The sequence below is a fragment of the Mustela nivalis genome (genome assembly GCF_964662115.1).
Source record: "Mustela nivalis genome assembly, chromosome: 10".
NCBI classification, from domain to species: Eukaryota; Metazoa; Chordata; class Mammalia; order Carnivora; family Mustelidae; genus Mustela; species Mustela nivalis.
In genome coordinates this window covers 18,739,245-18,762,595 of record NC_139029.1, presented here as the reverse complement: position 1 = coordinate 18,762,595, position 23,351 = coordinate 18,739,245, and the positions used below count along the sequence as shown (strand labels likewise).

At 45.7% G+C, this 23,351-nt stretch overlaps 1 protein-coding gene and 2 long non-coding RNA genes across 4 annotated transcripts in view; 1 reads left to right on the top strand and 2 right to left on the bottom strand.

Moving 5' to 3' along the window:
- The window catches only part of LOC309841656, a 963,915-nt gene that overhangs the window by 757,836 nt on the left and 182,728 nt on the right, over positions 1–23,351 (bottom strand). The window lies entirely within an intron of this gene.
- The window catches only part of ARID1A (AT-rich interaction domain 1A), a 69,818-nt gene that overhangs the window by 18,753 nt on the left and 27,714 nt on the right, over positions 1–23,351 (bottom strand). For both annotated transcript variants that reach the window (XM_082684727.1, XM_082684728.1), the window contains exon 4: positions 22,260–22,367. In XM_082684727.1, coding sequence (XP_082540853.1) covers positions 22,260–22,367 — 108 coding nt within the window. The remainder of the gene's footprint in view (positions 1–22,259; positions 22,368–23,351) is intronic.
- LOC309841660 lies at positions 158–22,336 on the top strand. Its single transcript, XR_014299231.1, has 3 exons — positions 158–9,087; positions 14,752–18,373; positions 18,601–22,336. It is a non-coding gene; the product is annotated as an uncharacterized lncRNA (long non-coding RNA).

Sequence of the window (23,351 nt, the reverse complement as noted above, 5' to 3'; positions counted from 1 at the left end):
ACACCTGAAGAGAAAGGAGATCCGAAATGGCCCGAGTTAAGTCCATTCTTATTCCTACAACAAGCTCAACCTAATAAGATTAGTTCAAGATGACACGCATCCTGGAGTCTGACAATAACATTGAAGGCCAGAGGGTATCTCCTGGGCCTTGGTATCAGGTTGGTATCAGGTTGGCTGGACTTCCTGCAAACCATCTGGTTACTTCACTAAGCTGGGAACATTTCTGCTGAGTTCTATGGGAATAAAGCTTGCCCTGAAGGCAAGGCAGGCAGGTAAGTATGCATTTGTGCCTGTGTCCAGGTCTCCAGTGTTAGCTCAGAAGTCAGAAAATGCTAGCTTTCCTATAAGAAGCAGACCTAGCACACCATAGCATGCTTTAAATACTCAGAATTAGTCCCAGCATGGACAAGAAGGCTGTCCTGTAGGTAACACCAGAGGGTGTCTTTCCTTGCAAAGGACTGCAGTACCTGAAGCTCTAAGAAGCCCTGGGTTCATCCCGAGGAGGGAGGATTCCACTCTCATGTGGAGGGCTAAGCTATACCAGGGACATCTGGCTCCTGATACAAGGAGAATAAACTCAAAGAGGCAGCAAGAAGACAAGAGAAGCCAGCGGTGTAGAGCTTGAAAGCTACTTGTTAGGCCTGGATCAGTAACAGAAACCATAGCTCAAAGCTCTCGTTCAGGGACCACTAGGTTCCCTCAGCATTCCCTTCCCTCAGTACCCACTCCTTACTGGTCTGCCAGCTCCCGGTGATATGAACTATTTGCTTACAGAGAAAAGAAATCAGTGTGTTTTGAAGCAGAATAGGAATCAAAGGTCCATCCATAAGAACTTGGCCCTATTCAAATGGCTTTGGAAAATTAAGTGTTTTGAACACCTTTGTTTTTATTTATTTATTTATTTATTTATTTATTTATGAGGGAGAGGGGGAGAGAGAGAGAGAGAATACCAGCATGCCCCTGCTTGCACATGTAAGTGTGGGGGTGGGGGTGAGGGAGGGGGAAAGAGAATCCTCAAGCCGACTTGCCATGGAGAGCAGAGCCCCATGCAGGACTCAATCCCAGGACCCTGAGACCAGACCTGAGGCAAAACCAAGAGTCAGATGATCAACTGAGCCACCCAGGTAGCCCTGAATATTTGTTTCTAATTAAACAAAATAGGAATATTCTCATGGCAAGAACAGTTCAGATAGTATAGGTAAAGAAAAAGTTCCCCTCTGTTCAACTTGGTATACACCCTTGGAAATCTTCCGAGGAACTGAAGAGGGCGGGATGGGGGATACCCAACAGCCCACCAAGCACTGCTATGGGTTGGGACAGGGCCTACGGACGGCTCCTTCGGCCACACTTCTGTTAAAAACCAGGTTCTCCACAGATCCACAAGTGAACGTGTTAGTTCAGCTGAGAGATCCCAGGAGCATGAAGAAAACACTGGCAGCCGCTGGGACCGGGCTCTCAGGACCCTGGGGGTCTCTGAGGCAGCAGCGGGGAGGCCTCCCTCCCAGAGGCACTCTGAGGAGTGCCGTCAGTTTTGGTAAAGTCCCCTGAGCTCCTTGGAGAAAAAGTGTTAAATAAACCACTGTCAACAGCAGTCCCACCTGGGCAGGGATGCCTGGGCACATAGTAATAGTGGGGAAGAAGGCAGCGTTAATCTTATCTCTCTGATTTGGTTGGTTTGAGGCCAATCTCTCAAACTGTCATTTTCAGCAGACGGCAACTGGTCAGCATGAGGGTAGTTGATTTAAAAGTTTTTTTGTTTTTTGTTTTTAAATTGGGATGCCTGAGTGGCTCAGTTGTTAAGCGTCTGCCTTTGGCTCAGGTCATGATCCTGGGGTCCTGGGAGGAGCCCCACATCAGGCTTCCTGGTGGGCAGAAAGCCTGCTTCTTCCTCTCCCACTCCCCCTGTGTTCTCTCCCTCTGTCAAATAAATAAATAAATGAAATCTTTAAAAAAAAAAAAAGAGAGAGAGAGAGAGACAGAGATTTTATTTATTTATTGGTGGAGAGAGAGCTAAGAAGAACTAGAGAGAACACAAGTCGGGGGGAGGGGCAGAGGGAGAAGCAGGCTCCCCACTGAGCAAGGAGCCTGATGTGGGACTCGAGCTCAGGACCCTGAGATCATGACCTGAGCCAAAGGCAGTCACTTAACCGACTGAGCCACCCAGGCGCCAGTGTTTTTTGTTTTTTTTTTTTAAGAACCAGAATGTTAGCATAGAAAGGGACAAATCATTTGCCATTTGAGCATGTATAATGTGCCAGGCCCTTTATGGAGTTCCTTAATTTTCTACTATTCTTGGAAGCAGGTACTACTACCATTGACATGCTCAAGATGTGCATGTGAGCTCAGAGGGGTTGGGTTACATGCCCAAGTCACCCAACAAGTGAGTATCAGAAACTAGATTTTGAACCCAGGTCTGGTGAACCCCAAAGCCTATGTTCTCTCTCTCTCCATTATGCTGTGATACTATCCGGACTAAAAAAAAAAACCAAAAAAACAAAAAAAAAACCCACACCTTTGAGTTAGGAGACCAAGGCCTAGTTCTTGGTACTTATCAGTTATGGCCTTGGACAAGCTGGCAACAAGCTGGGCCTGGTTTTCTCAGTTACCCAAGAGGGGGACTGGACAAATCTGAGTTTGTGGTAACCCTGGGCCATATGCATGAAACTCCACTGGCACCATATGGTTGGGGCCATATGGAATATGCAGTACCAGCAGTTAACAGCCTGGAATGAGAGATATGACAACACATAAGCAGTGTAAGATATAAGACATATCGATCAGTCCCAGTAGCTTAATCACAGTAAATGTCTTCATTGAGGAATGGCAGGGCCTGGTGGGGAGGAAGACTCCAAAATAAGTGTCTCCCCTCTCTCTACACGAACAGATATTGCTCGGAAATCCATGTCCTTTTATTACATGGGACACACCTCTGCTTTCTACCCCACAAAAAGCCAGTTTTTCAGGTCTTTTGTTCCACAAAAAGCCGGATGTCTGGTTGTTGAGTCAGATCTCAGTGTGCTGAACAAGTCTGACCTTCCACAACACACCTATCACACAAAGTTCAATCAGCGCAAGCCCCTACTCTCCCTGGCAGGGGATACTTCTGCATTTCAAAATTCAGGGTGTCTTGGTTCCTCCTAAAAGGCCCACCTAACAGGTATCTTCCAGGAGGTCTATTGAAAGAACTGTGGCAATGCCCCTTAAGAGGAAAGATTTCTTTTCCCAGGTTTGCTCTCTTCCAAGCATAATCCTGCTGGGAGATAGGAGGTGAGGATCAGCCCACTCAGTGCCCTGCCAGCTCCAAGGAAGCAGCAGGGCCAGGGAGAATTTCCTCACGTGTTTCCAACGTGTTTCATGCATTTTATTGCTCATCTACCATGCAGATCAAAAGCGCTGGAGCAAGTCCAACTATTTCACACAGAATCTCACACTCCAGGCTGGCTACAGCCCCGAAAGCCTTCGTTTCTTCACTTGAAATACTGCCCAATGTTATTTTGGGATGTGACCTGATAGAGGAAGCCCATAGGGACTCCATGACGATAACCGTTCCAGCTGTGATTGGCTGCCCAGCCCCAGCAAGTGCCAGCATGGGTTTGTCAGGCTCTGCTGACAAACAGAACTCGGCAGCTAACACCTTCTCTTCACACCACAACAAAACCATGCCTGAAATCACACAGTCCATACCTCGTTGAGGGGAGGGACGTTGGGGGAGGCCTGCTAGTGCTCTCACAGGAAGGGCTGCAAGTTCTAACATGAATTGGCTGCCTGATGAAGTACATTTTTAAGCAGGAAGATACCAGATCAGGGTTAGAGGAAGGGGGTTTAAACAGTCTCCTGACAGAGCCTGAGGATGACATCAGTTCATTCTGCCGAGCAGATTAAATAACACCAACAGGCAGGTCTAAAGAACAGGCTCATGAAAATGCTCAACTCAGGGTTTTCTCGTAAATTTGGATGAGTCCTCGAGAAATGGAGCTTTTGTTAACCCCCAGATGGAGTTCTTGTCCTCTTTCAGTTGAGAAGAGCTTCTGCCAAGTTGTGCTGACTATTGGCGGGGAAACCACCCACCAAGAGAACCAGGTAAATCCTACATATATACTTTTTTTTTTTTTTAATTTTAAAGATTATTTATTTGACACACAGAGAGAGATCACAAATAGGCAGAGAGGCAGGCAGAGAGAGGGGAAAGCAGGCTCCCCACTGAGCAGACAGCCTGATGCGGGGCTTGATCAGGACTCCAAGACCAGGACCCGAGCCGAAGGCAGAGGCTCAACCCACTGAGCCACCCAGACGCCCCCCTACATATATACTTATAGGGGTGTGTGTGTGTTTGTGTTGGGAACCTTGCAATTCAGCCATACTCATTTAAATGACTTTTCCTAGTATGAAAGAAGCCCCAAGGCACAGCCTGAGATGACCAATCTGGATCTGCACTGGCACTTCTCAGGTGCTCTCTGGCTGTGCACCTAACAGATCCATGGCCGCAGCAGGACGCTGCTCCCATGCCGGGGAGTGGGAGGAAATCCTGAAGAACACAGAAAAGGTTGGGAGACCTGACCCTTGAAGAAAGGCAGATAGCACTTCTGTCTGGAAAGGGGAGAAACTTCAAGGAAAAAGGAGTACAGCAAACACAAGGCAAGTAAGTTTTGGGGAGACCTTGTTTTTTATAGAGACTTCCTTAAGCAACTTGTTTGTCAAGTGTCAGGGGAGAAGAGGCTACCTCTACCAAACACTTCTAAGAAATATTCAGTACAATAAAGCTTCGTTCATAGGTTCTCTTTTCCTCAGTCTTTGCTAAATGGAAGAAAGGGTAACCTGACTCGACAGACTGTCAGGGACTCCAGAGTTATAGAACTCTGATGAATGGTTACGGCCGCTGCCATCTCTGCCCAGGGAGCAGACTAGCTGGTGCTGGTGAAATGGCAAGAATGAATTAATACACAGCATAGGCTGCCTCTTACTACTGGTGGTACTTCCGAGTCAGGGGCTAAGCAGGTGGTTGAGAAGGGTAAAGGAAAGGCACAGAACCTGGCACCATCTTTCTAGCTTAGGACCAAACATCATCTCCTGCTTGAACTACACCCACCGTGTGGAACAGCAGAAACAGCTCTGGAAAAGAAAGGCTAAGAGAACCTGATTTCTTAACTCCTACCCCAAGTTTCCAAAAACGTATCACCATACTCCCTCTTCTCTTTTTCAACAGTAGGCTATTACTTTGGGGGGATTAATGGGTCATTTCTTCCTGGTGACCTTCTGGCTGCCTGATGGGGGATGCACAGTAAAGAAAGGTAGAACTCTTCTAGTCTCCAGAATGCTTTTCATGGGCCCACCTCCAAGAGGAAATCCCCTATATCTATACATCAGAATTCATAAATAAAACTCAGGGAGACCAAATCTCCAAATCCAAAGGATGCTGGAAAGAGGAATAAAGGAAGTCTCTTCGTGTCTCCCTCTTGAAGGGAAGCAGAGCGCAACACAAATGTGTCACTCTCATGTGCTTAGCCCTCAGGTACATGGCTGGCTCACATTTAATTCTTACAACCATTTTCCAGATGCAAGTCTCTTCCCTGTTTTACCAAAGCAAGAGCTCAGAAGTTAAACGGTGGTGCCCGAGGACAGAGAGCTGTCACACAGAAGAACTCGAGTTCAAACCCCGTTGCTCTGATTCCAAAGCTTGCGTTCTTCCTACTGTAAGGTGGAAGCTTGCCGCTATCAGAAGCGAGGTTCCATGCTCCGAAGTCTGGCCACAATCTGTGTCTGGACATACTGACTGACTACCGCCATGGCTCTAACAAGTTAACCTCACTAGGCCTTGCTTGGTTTCTCTATAGAAATAAAGACCAGAATTAGATAATTTAACTCTACTAGACTACAATGCTACATACTCTCCTCTTGCCTAGTCACTTTTCCCATAAATCGTTCTTCCTTTCTAACCCTTTTTTCATGGTTTATTTTAAGTCGGCCCTTTCACTGGCTACACTAAATGGTTTAGTACATTTTCTCACCTCTGGGCCCTCAGAAGGGTACTTTATGTACATGGAGTAGGGGGAAGCGGGGGGAGTGACTTAGAATCTAGGAAGACCCTTAGGAAGCTAAGTCCCATGTAGGTTGTTATCTGCTGATATTCCTACTGAATGTGCTCTACCCCTATTATCGGGTGCAGGGGTGTGGCCCAGAGGGAGAAGTCAAAGCATCCGTGGCCTCTAGATGGCCTCATCTCAGGTAATTTCAAATCCTCACCCAGCCCTGCTGTCACCCTTCCCAACTGCAGGACAATGAGGCCTTGTTTAGAGGGCCCATTTCCAAAACAAGCTTCAACCCCCTGTCCATAGCTGTGATCCACCAGGTGTGGGGGTAAGGGGAGGCACCGGAACTCTCCTCTAACACAGAAGGGTGGCCCATTTCCCAGTCACTGAAGAGAACTGGGTGGGAAGGCCAAATACTTGAAGTCAAGCTACAGGTACTGTAAGACTAAAATCATTTTTGCCTTGGAGACAAGAAAAACTTTGGGGGGACAAAGCCTCCACGGTCAGCACAAACTTCCTGGCCCTTCACCCCTCACCCAGGGGTGATGCTCAGAGTCCCTCCAAGGGGCTCCTCCTGGACCCACTGTCACAGGACTGATGACACTGTGCTGAATATGCCTGTGAGATGACAGCAGGACCAGGACAGGTCCTCCTATGTTGTTAGAGACCAGAAAAATGCCGGGCACACAAAAGACAACCTGTTTGAGAAGTTACTGAATGAATAATCTACTCAAAAGCATCCTCTGTAGACCCAATCTCTATCAGCCTTCTCTTTTTCCTTTAACCTTGATCCCCCCACCATAATCCCGTACCTGAGCTCTAGACCTCCACATGGAGGAAGGGACTCTTGGGTGCTGACATCAAGGGAATGAACTCTCCTGTCTAAAATTGTCAAGTACAAGCCCGAGTAGGCCCTGGCCACTTGGGTAAGAGCAGCTGATTGAACTGCAGTGCGGGGAAGGAACGTCTGGAAAGGAAGCTGTGGGGAGGCGGGGCTCTGTGTCACCAGAGAAATTTCAATCTAATTACAAAAATACAAGAACCCGCTGTTCTAATCCACCTCAGCAAAATCTCTTGAGGTAGGTCTGCCCCTTTGGGTGGGGGCTGAGGGCGTTTCTGAGGTGAGAAAGGGGAGAAGAAAGACTGTGGGGGGCTGCCTGCACTCCTGCGGTGGGAGCCCCTGCACACAGCAGCTTGGCCACTGCAGCAGCCATTGATTTTCCAAGGGTCGATATTCTGCTCCCACAGATCTGCACGGCTAGAGGTTTAATCACATTGAGTGCTTCTGCTCAACATCTCCCCTGCACTTCCCCCTCCCCAAACCAATAAAACAAACACCAAACACAAGCAGAGTTGGCAATGGGTAGATGTCTCTGGCCACAACTGGCCTCCAACTTCAGAAAATCCTAAATACCAGCTCCGAGGGAGCCAAAGCTTCATGCGCAGTCCACACGAAGCTGCAGGGACAGACCCAAAGGTACCAGAGAACCTTTTAACCCTTGGAACAACACTCTCATACAGATCCTTCTAAGAATTCTGAGATTTTACATTAAAAACTTCCAGTTTCCCAACTCCTGAAAAAAATAGATCCTAGATAGATCCACAGTGTAGCAATCATTGAAACCTTGTTTTCCAACTTTGTCACAGTCCCCAACAGGCTTGTAAAATACCATGTTACGATCTGACCAGCCTTGGACACACACCCCTCCTCTGCAAAGGCTTCTCACTTGGGTCAGGAGAGAATGTCTTATCTAGTCAGAAACAATCTCTTGGCAAAAAACGTACAGTGTTTTAAGGGTCACTAGCTAACAGACTCAAATCTGAGGGAAAAAAAAAAAAACCCGAAAAACAAAAAACAAAACAAAACAAAAAAACCCCTGAAACTGGGTCAGAGCTGGGCCTGAGTTATAGCAGTAAAGAACAGTGCATATTTATGGAAAGGGGCTGTTCTAATCCCAGCAGGAAACAAGCACTGTAAAGCTTGAGAAAGCAAAGAAGTTAGGAACTCCCTACTTTCCCCAAGTTAAGCATTTCCTGTTAGGAAAGTCAACCACATAGACCTTGTTCCACACCAAGATCTTCAGCTGAAATCCTAGAACTTGAGCAAGGAAGGCAACAGGAGGGGTCGAGGAAAGGGAAGAGGAAAGAAACAGAAAAGAAGGAAGAGTTCTAGATATGAGAAGTGGAAGGGAGAGGGAATGTGTGGCCTTAGGCTTCCACCTCACCTAGCTGCCCCTCAGCAACCAGAAAACAATGAACGTGCGTAACTAGCGAAGGCAAGGATGGCACTGTGCTGAGCACAGTTTAGACCAAGGTCCAGGGAGCTCAATGGCCTTCTGGGTTTGGTATTTAACCCCTAAATATGTATTTGCCAGTGGTCCTCCCTACCACGGCCTACTGGTCTAGATAAAATCCAAAGATTGGGGGGAAGGTATGCAACAAACAGATCTGAGAGTAGGGACTGAATAGCATCTTAAACCAAAACAGACAACCATCAACCCCAAAGGCCTTAAAACCAGAAGAACAACTCTGAACACAGGGAAAGACACAGTAAAGTTCGAAAAGCAGATGAGGGGAAAATGACCAAATATTCCTGATAACAGTTCCTCTGAATACTGACTGATTCAGTTTATTTGGAACTTGATTTTTTTCCTACCTTTCCCCAAGTATCAGGAAATTACCTTCACTTATCTCCGTAAACAATATTTAATATTCCTCCCACATCAAAGCTGGCCTTAAAGGGACAGGTTTGCCGACTTTCAGCTTGAGCCTTCAACTCTTAGTTTCCATTTTCAACAAGGCATGGCTTCTTAGCTTCCTTGGGAAAGTCAAATGGGAAGCAAGCTAGCCGCTGGAAGGTGAGCTCCGCCCAATGGCAATCAGAGACTATGTCACAATACCAGCCAATTCCGTACTGACACCAAGTGGGAAAGATGGAAGAGCTTCGGGCTGTGGAAGTGGATGGCGCAAGAGAACAAGCCCAAGTCCCCAAAGACTGAATGCCAAATATCCTAAAAACATGGAAAAAAGACAAAAGAACTCTCTATGCTTGATTTATCAGGTATGTTAACAAAGCTCCATACCCCGAGGTCCTCCCCTCTGGACGCAGTTTGGTGAAACAGTTTCTTACTCTGGTGCAGGCGGGCCCTAGTGGTTCTGAAGGACAGCATATGTAGGAGGGCGTGGCCTATTTCTTGTTCAAAAAGCCCAAACACCCCTTTAGCCCTCAGGACAGATGAGACACAGCTTGGCAATCACACATCTGGGAGGCCCGTTTTTTTATTTTGTTGGGTCTTTTTGGAGAAGAACAATGGCAGAAGCTGGGGCACGCACTTCACTGAGGTAATCTCCCAAAGAGCTTTGCAGAAGGTTTTATTTATTTATTTATTTATTTATAAAGATTTTATTTATTTATTTATTTGACAGAGAGAGAGAGATCACAAGCAGGCAGAGGGGCAGGCAGAGAGAGAGAGAGAGAGAGAAGGAAGCAGGCTCCCCGCTGAGCAGAGAGCCCAATGTGGGGCTCAATCCCAGGACCCTGAGATCATGACCCGAGCTGAAGTCAGCGGCTTAACCCACTGAGCCACCCAGGCGCCCCTTTGCAGAAGGTTTTAAAGCACCAACGGGGTGCTCCTGGGTGGCTTGGTTGGTTAAGTGTCTGCCTTCAGCTCAGGTCATGATTCCCGGAGTCCTGGGACTGAGCTGCACATCGGACTCCCTGCTCAGCGAGGAGTCTGCTTCTCCCTCCCCTCTTCTGCTCATGCTCACTTGCTGTCTCTCAAATAAATAAAATCTTAAAAAGAAAAGAAAAAAAAAGCACCAATAGGAGAGAAAGGGAAGTGCAGTGGGGGGAGGGGGGGTGGAAGAAAGCCATGATCACCAAGGCAACGGGGTTCATCCATATGCTGACTCAGGAATTGCAGGAAATTCTGGTTTTTGAGGTTTCTTCCTTCCAAAGTATTTCCTACATCTTCCTGGAGAGTAGATCTAAATCCAGAAACTATAGTATCACTACCTTTGCCTAAAAATCTCAGCCCCACATCTTTAAATACCTCCTCTTCCTCTCCAAAGGCAATATGGCATTCTTCTTTCTCATAAAGGAGCTTTTCCCTGATCCTTTATAGGAGTTGGTCCTAATAGTAAAAAGCACTGGACTGGAAGTCCAGAAATGGAATGTTTTCATTTACTGAATGACCTTGGGCAAGTCCTTTACCCGTTCTGGGTCTTAGGTTCCTCATATGTAAGGTTAGGGAGTAAGAGGAAGGGGTGTCATGTTTGTGTTAGAGTAGTGAACTTTCTGTGGACCAGCTCATGCTGTCTCCATTCTACTCTTTTTTTTTTTTTTAAGATTTTATTTATTTATTTGATAGGAAGAGAGATCACAAGTAGGCAGAGAGGCAGGCAGAGAGCAGGGAAGAAAGCTCCCCGCTGAGCAGAGAGCCCATTGTGGGGGCTTGATCCCAGGACCCTGAGATCATGACCTGGGCTGAAGGCAGAGGCTTTTTTTTTTTTTTTTTAAAGATTTTATTTATTCATTTGACAGAGATCACAAGTAGGCAGAGAGGCAGGCAGAGAGAGAGAGGGGAAACAGACTCCCCGCTGAGCAGAGAGCACCATGCGGTGCTTGATCCCAGGACCCTGGGATCACGATCTGAGCTGAAGGCAGAGGCTTAACCCACTGAGCCACCCAGGCACTTCCATGCTACTCTTTTCTTAATTGTAGGGGTTAAAAAGCTAAAAACCATGTTTCCCAAAACCCCCTGTGAATGGGTTTAGATGTAATTCAGGTTCTACTAATTAGGAGCAAACTCAAGATTAGATCAAAGTATGGCAGAGACCATATTTCTGTCTCCTTCATTTGTTCCTGCAACAGCATTTTGGCTTCCTCTTCCAGTAAACTGGGTGCTGGTTCTGGTGGCAGCAGCTGCTCCTTCTTGACTCTAGCTTACGCATCCCTGGACAGCAGATGTAGAGCAATTAATATAATATGATAGTGGTTTAAAGGTAGGAGTTTCCCGGGTGGGTGAAATCTAGTTTTAGGTCCTGCTCCTGAAGGACAAGCCTAGAGCATGCTTCCTCAATCTTTCTAGCAATTCTGTAAGCCCAAATCCCTATACTAAATCCCTCTCTATTCAACATACCTAGGCCTACGGTTCACTGTAGAAACCACTCCATCTGACGGGATTATCAGATGATCCGAAAAGAATAGTTGTGAAGGAAGAAGGGAGAACAGAGTTATTCACAAGGCATGTTCTCTGCCAAGTCGGCATCTTCTTGGGAAAAACGGGCAAGACGGAGGAGTTTTAGAACTTTAAAATACATTTGTCCAGAACAAGCTCCTTTACTTCTTCCCTTTTTTACAACCTCCCTGTACTTTCTCCCTCCCACTCTAATGCCAGAGTGGGGGTGGGGGGCTGCTGAACTGCTCACTCGGGACAGAAGGCTGAGTCAGCACATGCTTTCTTTCCATCTCTATACTCTCTGCAAGCTTTTACTCTGCTGAGGATAGCACTACCTGCCCAACCCCGTGTAAGTGTTCTCCAGACTTTAGGGAGGACTGGGCTAGACAGGGTACCAAGTATCTTCCGCAGTGGCGAGAAACACGTTTATAAGCTCCAGGTGAAAGAGCAGCAATCCTGACAGCCCCCAGCATCTGGGGAGTGAAGACAGGTTTAACTGCCAAAGATCCCAGCTCGTCTTCTTAGAGCAATTTCTGGTCTAAGCAACGAGCCACCAGCTTCCTATAGGGGGCTGGGGACAACCTGAAGAACAAGTTCGAATCCAAGGGGTATGGTTTGCTTGGTGGGAAGGAGGTACTTCCTGCCAGCCCTCAGAAGGGCAAACTCACCCCAGGGGCCATCACACCAGAAGTGAGGCTCAGTTCGTTTTCAGAGTGAAGTTGTTCTGAAGAAAACAAAAGGTTCTAGCAAGAGGAATCTGTGTGAGACACACAGGCAGGAAGCAGAGCTGAGCCACCAGTGACTAGAATAGAAACAGGAAATGGGCCCGGGAACAAGCATACAGTAGTGCAGAGCGAGCCGCACAGGCTCCAGCAGGCACCAGGCAGTATTAGGGCCCGGCAGCATGACTAAGATGGAGAAGTGGATTGGCCAGCCCTGCCCGAGAACCAGCCGGAGAACCAGCGTTTGAGAGAAGGGACAGCTATTTGCACAAAGCACATGCTGCTCTGAGCAGTCTGGGCAGATCTGACAGAGGGGGTGGGGATTTCCTTTCTGAGACTTTTTGAGAGCACCTGGGCTACAATTCAAGGGGAACAAGCACAGATACACAGTCAGATATAAAGAAAACAGGTCACCAACCTCAGAAAGGCCCAGGTTCTCTGAGTACCAAAATTGCCAGTGGCATTTTTGTTATTAGCCCCTTGAAAATAAGCCATCAAAAAAGCCTAGGCAAAAACTGTTGGCCTGTTTCCTTTTACCATGAAATGTGACAAAAGGCAACACAGTGTAAAATTTAAGTCCTTCAAGCATTTCAATTTTTTAAGCCTTCAGAGGATTTCTGTCACTTCCCCCAGTAAATCTAAACAAGAAGCAGGCCGCGAAGCTCAGGTGGGCAGCAAGAACCTGGACTGCTCAGCACAGCTTTCCCGAGTAGTCGGTTGCCGGGCCCAGGTGTTGGATGTGGACCCAATGCCCACGCAGAGGCGCCCGCATGATGCCAGGCCAACAGGAAGAAACTGGGGGAGTCCCAGAGAAAGTATTTCAGCTGGGTTTTGAAGCCAAAGCAGGAGTTTTGCCGGACATTAACAGAGCGGGAAGGTGGATGGGCAGACATCTTCAGTATGAAGACAATGGCAGGAAGGACTGGGGTCTGTGAGGAGCTTGAGGCACGCCCGAGTGGCTGGAGCTGAGGCTGCACAGGTCTGCTGGGAGCTGCAGGTGGTCCCACAAAGGGGTCTGGGCTGTAGGCATGGGGAACCAGGGCCCTCCAAAGTACCACAAAACAAATGGTGGTGGCCTCCCCCTCCAATGCCCCCCACGCAGAGTATTTAAATGTTATTAGACACAGTCAGTAAAACTCATTGTATTCCAAAGTCCCCAGCTTGATATTCATCTGAAAATTTTACTCTCCGTTCTCAGGGTCTAACTCCTTGCTTCTAAACCATTAGATAAATGAATCACCTGGGGATCTTGTTAACACTGCTGGATTCAATAAAGCTGGGTAGGACCTGAGAACCTGTGGGTTTGTTTGTTTTTTTTTTTAAGATTTTAATTAATTAATTTATTTAATAAATAGAGATAGAGAGACAGTGAGAGAGGGAACACAAACAGGGGGAGAGGGAGAGGGAGAAGCAGGCTTCTTGCCAAGCAGGGAGTTTGACACAGGGCTTGATCCCAGGACTCTGGGATCACGACCTGAGCAAAAGGCAGATGCCCAAGTCTGAGCCACTCGGGTGCCCCAGAACCTGCATTTCTAAGACAATTCTCAGGTGATGTCTGTGCTGCTAGATAATGGACCACATTTTTTCAGTAACAAGGCTCTACCTGATTAACATTAGCCTTAATCAGGACACTGTGCTCTAAGAAGAAAGGCACAGAATAGGACATGCTCCTGTCCAATTTAGGGGGAACCAAACTCTAGTCAGCTTTCCACTTTTTGAGGGGATTCCCTAGTTGGTTAGTTCCTCTAGCAGACCTGCCCTATGGACTTGGACATGTTCCCTCTCCCACCCTTCCCTGTACCACAGCTGCCCTTTTCACAACTCATCTGTGCCTCCCTGACAAGAGACCTGAGAAGGGATGCCTGAGTGGCTCAGTCAGTTAAGTGGCTGCCTTCAGCTCAGGTCATGATCCTAGGGTCCTGGGATCGAGTCCCACATGGGGCTCCTTTCTCGACAGGGAGCCTGCTTCTGCCTCTGCCTGCCTGTGCTCTCTCTCTCTCTGACAAATAAATAAAATATTAAAAAAAAAAAAAAAAAAGGTGGCCTGAGAAAACAAAAGTGAGATGGAAATCCTTTCAGGACAAGTCTGGTAAATATTAAATGGCAAAGGGGTTGAGGCTTTTGGCTAAACCTGAATAGAGGATCAGATTGTCTTTTGCTGGGTGGGATGCTATGGAAATGTTTCTTTTTTTTTTTTTTTTTTTAAGATTTTATTTATTTATTTGACAGAGAGAGAGATCACAAATAGGCAGAGAGACAGACAGAGAGAGAGATGAGGAGAAGAAGGCTCCCTGCTGAGCAGAGAGCCCCATGCGGGACTCGATCCCAGGCCCCTGGGATCATGAACCTGAGCCGAAGGTAGAGGCTTAACCCACTGAGCCACCCAGGTGCCCCAGCTATGGAAATATTTCATCTGAAATATCAGAGATAGAGACTGGATTCAAATCCTGATTCTGACCCTTAGTTTCTTCTAATATAAAAAAGGAGTGGTTACTCAGTTCATTTGAATTCCCGCTCTTTTAGGAGGACTGGTGTTGCCTGTAAGCTCCCTTCTTGGCCTTATTCCTTCCCTCTTAAGATTTGGATTCTACAGGAACAACATAGTTCCCTCCCATTTCCTCTTTCCAGATCACTATAACCCAAGCTCTCTGAGTATGAAAATACCACAGTAGTAAAACACGAGTGCTAACAGCTACAGTTTTATTAAGTGAAATCTAAAGATGGGCTTGGAAATGCAAGTGATTTAAAAGGAAAAAAACAAAAAACTACAGATAATTTAATAGAGATTAAAAATCCTAATCCTATTCTCCACCTCATTCCCAGCATCAGTAACTTCCACGCCTACCTCACTAGAAGAAACAAGTATGATCCAGCTCTTCAACGGCAGCCTCTCAGACTTTTCCAGTCAAGGGTACAGTGTCCTTTGTGAGCTAACCCAGTGAGTGCCCTTGATTCCTTTCTTTCACAACTCCTGAAAGATAAGTCTGTTTATACCCTCCTAATATTCTGCCAGCATCGTCACCCTTCAATCTATCTGCATTATACACATGCGGGTCTTCAGATGAAGCAGAGGAATGCGGGCTGATTCAGCTGCCCCTTCCTTTCAATGCCTTTCAAGAATGCTCTTTACTTTTACGCCTTTCCCTTGTTCATTTCCTTTCCTCCAGCCCTCAGACATCAGGTCCTCTCCATACGTAAAAAGGAACCCCATAACGGGCTTCCTGACAAATCCAACTTCATATTCTCTGAACTATAAATGTGATGTGGACCATCCCCCGCCCCCCTACCCTGGGCTTCCATAAATAGACACAACCCTTCCTGGTCCTCCTCCAAGCTGACCAGCAATCTGCTGGGCGCTCCTACCTGGTGACCACAGACACTGTCCAGGACTCCTACTGGCTCCTCCCTCCATAAGCCAGTGCCTCGGAGGCCTCCTTCATTCTGCGGATTAAGGATGAATCACTCCACAGACTGCTCTATGCTCTCTGACTTGACACACACTCAGCTCTTACCCAAGGTGCAGTCTCCTGTCTCCAACTAGAAGCTAAGCATTTGTTTTTAAACATTCCACTACATGGAACTTAGCTGTTCCCCAAAATGAGTTTTCCTATTAACCTTTCTATTTCTGTCAATGAGATCTCTTTCTCCCCACCCCTCTTCAAGATCATTACATTTTTCTACCCGCTTTCTCCCAGTTCTACAGAATACTTCCTGCATAGCTCAGAACCAGGACTAGCTGGCTATGCAAACGGGACAGAGGGTGCACAACTCCAAACCTCTCACCAGAATTATTTCAACAGTTTAACTTCTCTCCTTACTTCCAAGGCTCTCCCCTTTTCAAACCACTTTATACATGAATGGATTTTTTGTAACATTAATTTTATCATGTTACTAGACAGCCTATCTGCAGGACTCTAAGATCAAATTCAAATGGCTTACTTGGCCCACCAGGGCCCTAACCCCTATAATCCAGACTATCCTCTAGAAGCCTGATCCTGACCAGTCCCCCAGTATCATCTATACTATACCTCACCTCCACCTGGCCTGTGCTCAGGCTATACTTTTCCTTCCCAACCACCCAAGTATGTCCGTATCTAGGTCATTCTAAAACTTCTGCCATGTTTTTCCTCAACTGTTTAGACATAAATGATCACTGTCTTCCCCAAACTAGGAAAGCACCCATTGTAACATTCAGGCATACATTCTTCTGTTTTACTATATAAACAAAGAATACTTGAGGGCAGCAATGAAGTGATATTCAAATCACAGTCTACCTCAGAAATCATCAAAGTCTAACCCTTGTCTAATGCCTGTCTGCCTTCCATAGAATATCACAACAAACAGTGTACTAGCTTTCACTGGAGGAATGGGAAACTTTTTTATTTTTAATATTTTATTTATTTATTTGACAGAGATCACAAGTAGGCAGAGATAGGCAGAGAGAGAGAGAGGAAGCAGGCTCCCCGAGGAGCAGAGAGCCAGATGTGGGGCTCGATCCCAGTACCCTGGGATCATTACCTCAGCCAAAGGCAGAGAGAGGCTTTAACCCACTGAGCCACCCAGGCGCCCCCCCCCCCAGTTTTGTTTTGTTTTTTTAAATATCCTTATCCTCCAGATCACAAAAGAACTTGTGTCACACTTGGGCGTAAACCCATAGGCAACAGGTAGCCAGGTTTTTAAAGCAGTAATGTTCACTTGCCATAATTTTTTTTTTAAAGATCTATTTATTTATTTGAGAGTCAGAGAAAGAGACATAAGCAGACTCCCCACCGAGTGGGGAACCTGACAGCGATGCAGGGCTCAATCCCAGATCCCTGAGATCATGACCTGACCCAAAACCAAGAGTCAGACATTTACCCGACTGGGTCACCCAGGTGCCCCCGGATTTGATTTTTTAAGATGAGTATTCAGGTGATTATGGTGAGGACAGACTTGGAAGGAAAAGGAATTAAACAGCCAGGGGCAAGACACTAGGTAGGAGGTAACAGGGTCCTTTTAAGGAAAACAAAACAAAACAAAACAAAACAAAACAAAACCAGCAATGGGTAGGACAGGGGGAACCAGATTCAAAACTGTATCTGAGGTAGACTGGGATTTGGTGACCAACTTCTGGAAGGAATCCAGTGAGTGCCACAGAGAGAACCCCCAGGGTGGTACTGCAGTCAAAGGCTGCCCTACCCAGGAAGAGACTACACTGGGGCCATGGCTGCAGGCAGTCTGTTTTGCCCCAGTTTCTTTTCCTTCTACCATTTTCAAGCCATGGCCTTCCCTCCAGATCACCAAGAGTTATACTACAGTGTAAGTCACCACTGTTAATTCAGTTACCACTGTGGCTTCCTAGTCTTGTGATTTTTTTTCTTCCCTTGTTAAAGGACTACTACTACCTAAACCCACTGTTATTCAAATATGGTTTTTGGAACTTTAGCACCAAGTGAGTGCTTGCTAGAAATGCAAATTCTTACTCCCACCTACTGAACTGGAATCACTCTGGGTAGAGGTCAGTAATCGGTGTTTTAATTAATCTCCAGATGATTCTCACTGCATGTTGAAGTTTGGAGAAGCACTGATCTAGTTAACCTTTCCAGATCTGGGCTTTCAATCTTGTATCTATTTTCTACCACTGAATGGAAACTCTATCCCAAGTACACTTTCAGACTATAATGTAAATTTACAAATGCGCCCCAGTAAGAAAAAAATTGGGAAGCATTCATTATTCTAAGGAAACCACATACACTTGAGTGAATCATTTAAACAGAACCTTTTAAAGATGCAACTCCAAGTCATTCCCTGAAATAATTATAATCAAAAGTCAGATACTAATTTTCAGATGAGACCCTTAAAGATTTTGCCCCAAACTAAAGAAAATTAAAGACTAATGAAACACCTAGAGGTTTGCTTACCCATCCCTTACAAAGACCTTCTTACCGTAAGGTGAAGTAGTAGCTATTTTACAAGATAAACCACAAACCCTAACTTCACTTCTTCCTAAAAACACTGTCAGGAAGCACAAATAAATTAATTTGTCCTCTAAAATGGAGTTTAGGCCTTCCCGTAAAGGCTGTGATACTTGTCTTTCCCTCACCGTGAAAACAACAATCTTACAGATGGTCAAGCTGTCCCCTGTCAGACATACACTTTCTGAATGAACAATGTAATACATACTGCTCAGGTTCATTCGTTCCCTGAATTGGTGCCTACTTTATGCCAGGCACTATGATGGCCATGAGCAAGACAGAGACCGTCAGCCCTCACTGAGCTTGTGTCAAGTAAGTAATTGAAATTACACTTGAGATAAATACTGACAAAAAACACGGGTGTTAAGACAGTCTATTTTAGCAAAGGAACCTGACACAGTTTGGATTAGTGGATCTCTACCAGGGCTACAAATCAGAATCACCAGGGACAGCTGGTCAACTGCTGTCAACCCCAAACAAGTCAGAACTCTGTGCACCCCAACCACTGGTTTTTTGTTTTGGTTTTTGTTTTTTTTTTAAGATTTTATTTATTTTATTTGACAGACAGAGATTATAAGTAGGCAGAGAGGCAGGCAGAGAGAGAGAGGAGGAAGCAGGCTCCCTGCTGAGCAAAGAGCCTGATGCGGGGCTCGATCCCAGGACCCTGGGATCATGACCTGAGCTGAAGGCAGAGGCTTTAACCCACTGAGCCACCCAGACGCCCCCCAGCCACTGGTTTTTAAAGATTATTCACTCCCCAGATAATTCTAACACGTAGCAAAGGTAGAGAACCACTGGTCTGGGGCATCGTGTGATAGATGTTAGGGGCACACAGGCCAGTAACACAGTGCCTGCTCTCCAGAAGCCTACCATCAAGTGACAGAGACCCAAGTGTTCAAGTATCAGCAAATTGCTCTGGTGACCTAAAGCAAAGAAACCTCAGATACAGGATAGTGTTTCTCCTGGTGTAAGGATGGGGAAGTGATCCCAGAGGACCATATAAGGTGCTTTTACCTATGTTAGCAAGGTTTGATTTTTTTTTTTTTAAGATTTTATTTTTCTTTATTTGACAGAGAGAGACACAGCGAGAGAGGGAACACAAGATGGGGGAGTGGGAGAGGAAGAAGCAGGCTCCCTGCTGAGCAAGGAGCCTGATGTGGGGCTTGAGCCCAGGACCCTGAGATCACGACCTGAGCTGAAGGCAGACGCTTAATGAACTCAACCACCCAGGCATCCTGCAAGATTTGATTTCTAAAGGTGGGTCATCAGGCCCTGAATCATTCTTTATACCTTTTTTAAAAAAAAAAAAAAAAAAGATTTTATTTATTTGACAGAGAGATCACAAGAAGACAGAGAAGCAGGCAGGGGGGGCGGGGGAAGCAGGTTCCCCGCTGAGCAGAGAGCCTGATGCCGGGCTCCATCCCAGGACACTGAGATCATGACCCAAGCCAAAGGCAGAGGCTTAACCCACTGAGCCACCCAGGTGGCACCCCTCTTTATACCTTTTAATACATCTTAAATATTGCAGTTTTTTTGTTTTTTAAATAAAAACTGACTTTAGTCAGTGAGGGCATCATAGAAGTTATTTAAGCTGAGTTTTGACATTTGATTAGGAAGAAGTTTTCTGAAGAAATAATCTTGAAGATGTAGCCTGAAATATGACTAGAGGAGTTAGGAGGAAATGTGTCTCAGGCAAAGGGAAGGGTCTGTGCAGAGGTGTGGAAGCAGAATAAAGCATGGAGCCTTACAAAACTGAGACAAAGTCAGTAACAAGGCAAAGGGCAAAACAGGATGAAGTGCAGGTTCTCAAAGTGCCATCCCTAGCCTACAGCATCAGCAGCATCAGCAGCATCAGCGGCATCAAGGAATTTGTTTCAAATGCAAAGTCTCAGGCCTCATTCCAGACCTAAATCAGAAGCAGGGGGCGGCCTACATAATATTAAGGATTTTGGAATTTATTCTAAGATTAATGAAAAACAATTGAGAGATTATAAACAGAGGGACAACATAATCAGGATAATAGCAGCTAAATGGTTTGGCATTAACAACAGAGCAAAAACTCCTCAAAATCTAATTTTTGTAATAATCAGGATCAGAAACCATGAGTCTTTACATCAAGGGTCACAATCATAAAGCCTTTAGGGCTATGTGGTAAGGTGAATGAGCAAAGAGGAGGACGTGGAGAACTGGAGAGGCTGCCCTCCAGTGAGCCTAGCTTCCGTTCTGGAGCCCAGCACCAAGAGGCGCCTCACAAACACCCGCTGAGAGAAGGAGCACAGCGGCAAACCTCGGGATCCCTTGACACAACTGCTTCGGGAAAGAGTGGGCCCCTTCTAGGGAATCCTGACTTCTCCTTTCTTCAAATATGACCGTTTCCCAGCCTGGCTAGGCAAATCTGGCATCAAACCAAAATTTCAAAGAATAACCACCTTTTGTTTCTTAGTCCAAATAGCAGAGGGATAAAAAGCAATTCAACAAACAAGATGCCAATAACTCAGCCAACTCACCTCCCACATAGAGCTTCTACCACAGAGCAAATGACCCATTTGGATGAATCTATAGGAGAAGCCTGAACTTGGGAAGGCTCCTTGTGATAGGCTGCCCAGGACAATCCTCTCCTGGGCCCACAAAGCTGCCAGTGCCCTCCTCACTTCGGCAGGTCAAATCAGAAGCTCTGGATGTGACGGTACAAGGCTCTCAACCCTGTTTGTACACAAGGCTTCTCAGGACTGAAAAATGACACAGTTCCGCTAGAAGATTACCAGGAGCAAGCAGAAACTTTCTGCTTTTCGCGGAGCGACTTAAAGCAATGGCAAAAATCCACTGATTCGGTTTCTTGCCACAGTAGCACCTCACTCAGATTCGGTCAGCTACAAACCACAGATGAGGAGGGAGTAGGTACACACTTCTGACTCAACCAGGTTAAAAAACACATTCCAGTGAGGTCTGGGATGCAGAAAAGGATTGCAATAGTCCTTAATGAAAAGGGAACAAAGAGGGATTGCCTTATCCAGACACATCCTCACCCAATTCAACTGAGAAAGTCCACAGTCTTGGGGCCCACGTGACAGTGGCTACGCCTGTGGCCCGGGATGCCTGCACAATAGGTACCGAGGGAATCCGAGACCTTGCCCCACGCAGGTTATGGCTCAGAGATCTTCAGGGGAAGCCAGGGGAGGCTTCATGATGAAGAGAGTTCCTGCCTCCTACTTATTCCTTAAAGATCCAGAGACCATTTTCTCCCAAGTCAGAAAAACTGAAGAGATAGGCTTCAAATCGGAGTAGAATCAAAATTTCTAAAGACGTTTTTTTATCTAGACATGTGTGGCTGCATTTCTATTTACTAACCGAAGCAGGATTTATAATGGAGGGTCTACCAATGGTCTTACTAGATTTTAGAGCAGCCCATTTTATTCCTGTGCCCAGCAGATTAACTTTCAGAACCTGTGTGACTGGCCTGCACATAGTACCAGAGCTAAGAGGAGGGGTAAGTGTTCCCAGAACCAGTCTACTTTTAACTAGTTGGTGCAGTCTCTCAGGTATCAAGTAGAGTCCCTACGTCCTCTGAGATGATAATGAGAATCTCTGACATTTAGGGAGTGCCCACAATGCCTGAGCACTCTACTTTAACCTATCTCATGTTAGCAACCACTCCATGATAGGATCATTTCACAGATGCAAAAACGAAGGCAGGAGAAGGTTAAGTGACTTGCCCAAGGGTACAGAGTTAGTGGCTGAGTCAAAATGCAGATCCAGGAGCTCTGGCTCTAGAGCCCGAGATCTTCATCAGCAGACTGTACTGCCTTTCTCAGGATACAATCAGTTCATCCGTAAACAGCAATCAAGCATCTGGGAACCAAGCACTCTACTAGACAAAAGCACCTATTCACACAAAACAACCAGAAAAACTGCTTTTACTCAGCCCATGCTCAAAGGGACCATCCAAGCTAAATGCACCCCAGCTCATACTTCCTAGCTAAATACTAAGACAAAAACCTAAAAATTAAACCCTCAAAAATAAGGTCAAAACAACCCTGAAACCTCTCTCAACTTTGACAGAGAGTGAACAGTGTTTCCAATATCTTCATCTTCTCTGTCCCTTACCTGGTTCATGCCTCAGGGCCCAAGATTTTAAAAAAACAACACAAAACCAGAAAACTCTAAATAGAGATCACCAAACGTATTCCCCAGGCAGCCAGCCAAAACAGATATTCCACAAAATCAGACCATAAATTCCTACGTAGAATTTTCAACCTGAATTCAAGGAATAGCTAATTGTTTATTTAGGTCATACCACCAAAACATCCAACCAGAAACTAGTTTTCTTTGCTTTCTTCTCTGCCCCATCATCTGTTAGAGGTTGGCAAGAATACTCACAGGCAAGCTTGAGGGTCTTGACTGAAGACTCAGGTTCATATCTTCTTGCCCTCCCTTACTGGAGGGGGCTGAGGATGCCTGAGACCCAAATGAATCTTGAGATAACTCCTAAAATAAGAAAAACAAAATGCTGTGAAGGCCTGGTATTGGTAAACCAGGCAAGCTTGCTTCACGGTGAAAGGGCTACGGAAGTGTCTCACAGAGGGCAGGCGGGACCAAGACTGCCCAACTACCCACGATATTCTCTGAAGGCAGAAAAATATAAGGTGTGGCTCTTAAGACAGGAAGGTCAGCGAGCACCAGGTGATGTATGGAAGGGTTCAATAACTACACTGTACACTTGAAACTAATATGACACTGTACGTAAACTAACTGGAATTAAAATAAAAACTTAAAAAAATAAAGTTAGTTTAATTAGAAGGAAAAAAAGAATGTCAACAGTGCATTTAAGACTCTGAACCGCACTGCTGACCATTTATCGGCACAGACAGCTATTCCTTGGGGTTAAACGCTGAAGTACAGCTAACTTCAAGGTTTTTTATAATCTATCAAGGAATGAAACCAATTAATTAAAAAAAAAACTCACGCTAGAAACTCTACAATAAAACGAGTACTGCTTCCTTCAAAATGAAACTGCCTTGGGATGACATATTTATTCCAATACTGCCATCAATGCACAGAATCTTTAGTGGACCTGTCATCTGGTCACAGCTCCTCTTTTTTGCTCTTAAAATAATAAAGCCCAAATTGTTATTTTTAGGCTTTATCACCTACCTTGCTCACAGACATGGCTACAAAGGAATTTTAGCTATTTCCTAAAATCAAATCCACCTTCAACAAATCAAACTTGCCACCACTGAGACTGTTCTAAAGAATGTTCTAAGAATGTGCAGCTCCGATGGCAACTTCACATGAAGGGGTCCAAACTATCCTAAGCAATGGCAGAATGTAACGGCGGCTGGAATGAACGTACAGTACAGCCTCCCAAAGGCTTTTGGGACTTTTCAAAAAGAACCAAACTCACCTGGATGCTCAGTTCTGAATGCTCGTTTATAAAAACAAAAACAAAAACAAAAACAAAACAAAACCAGT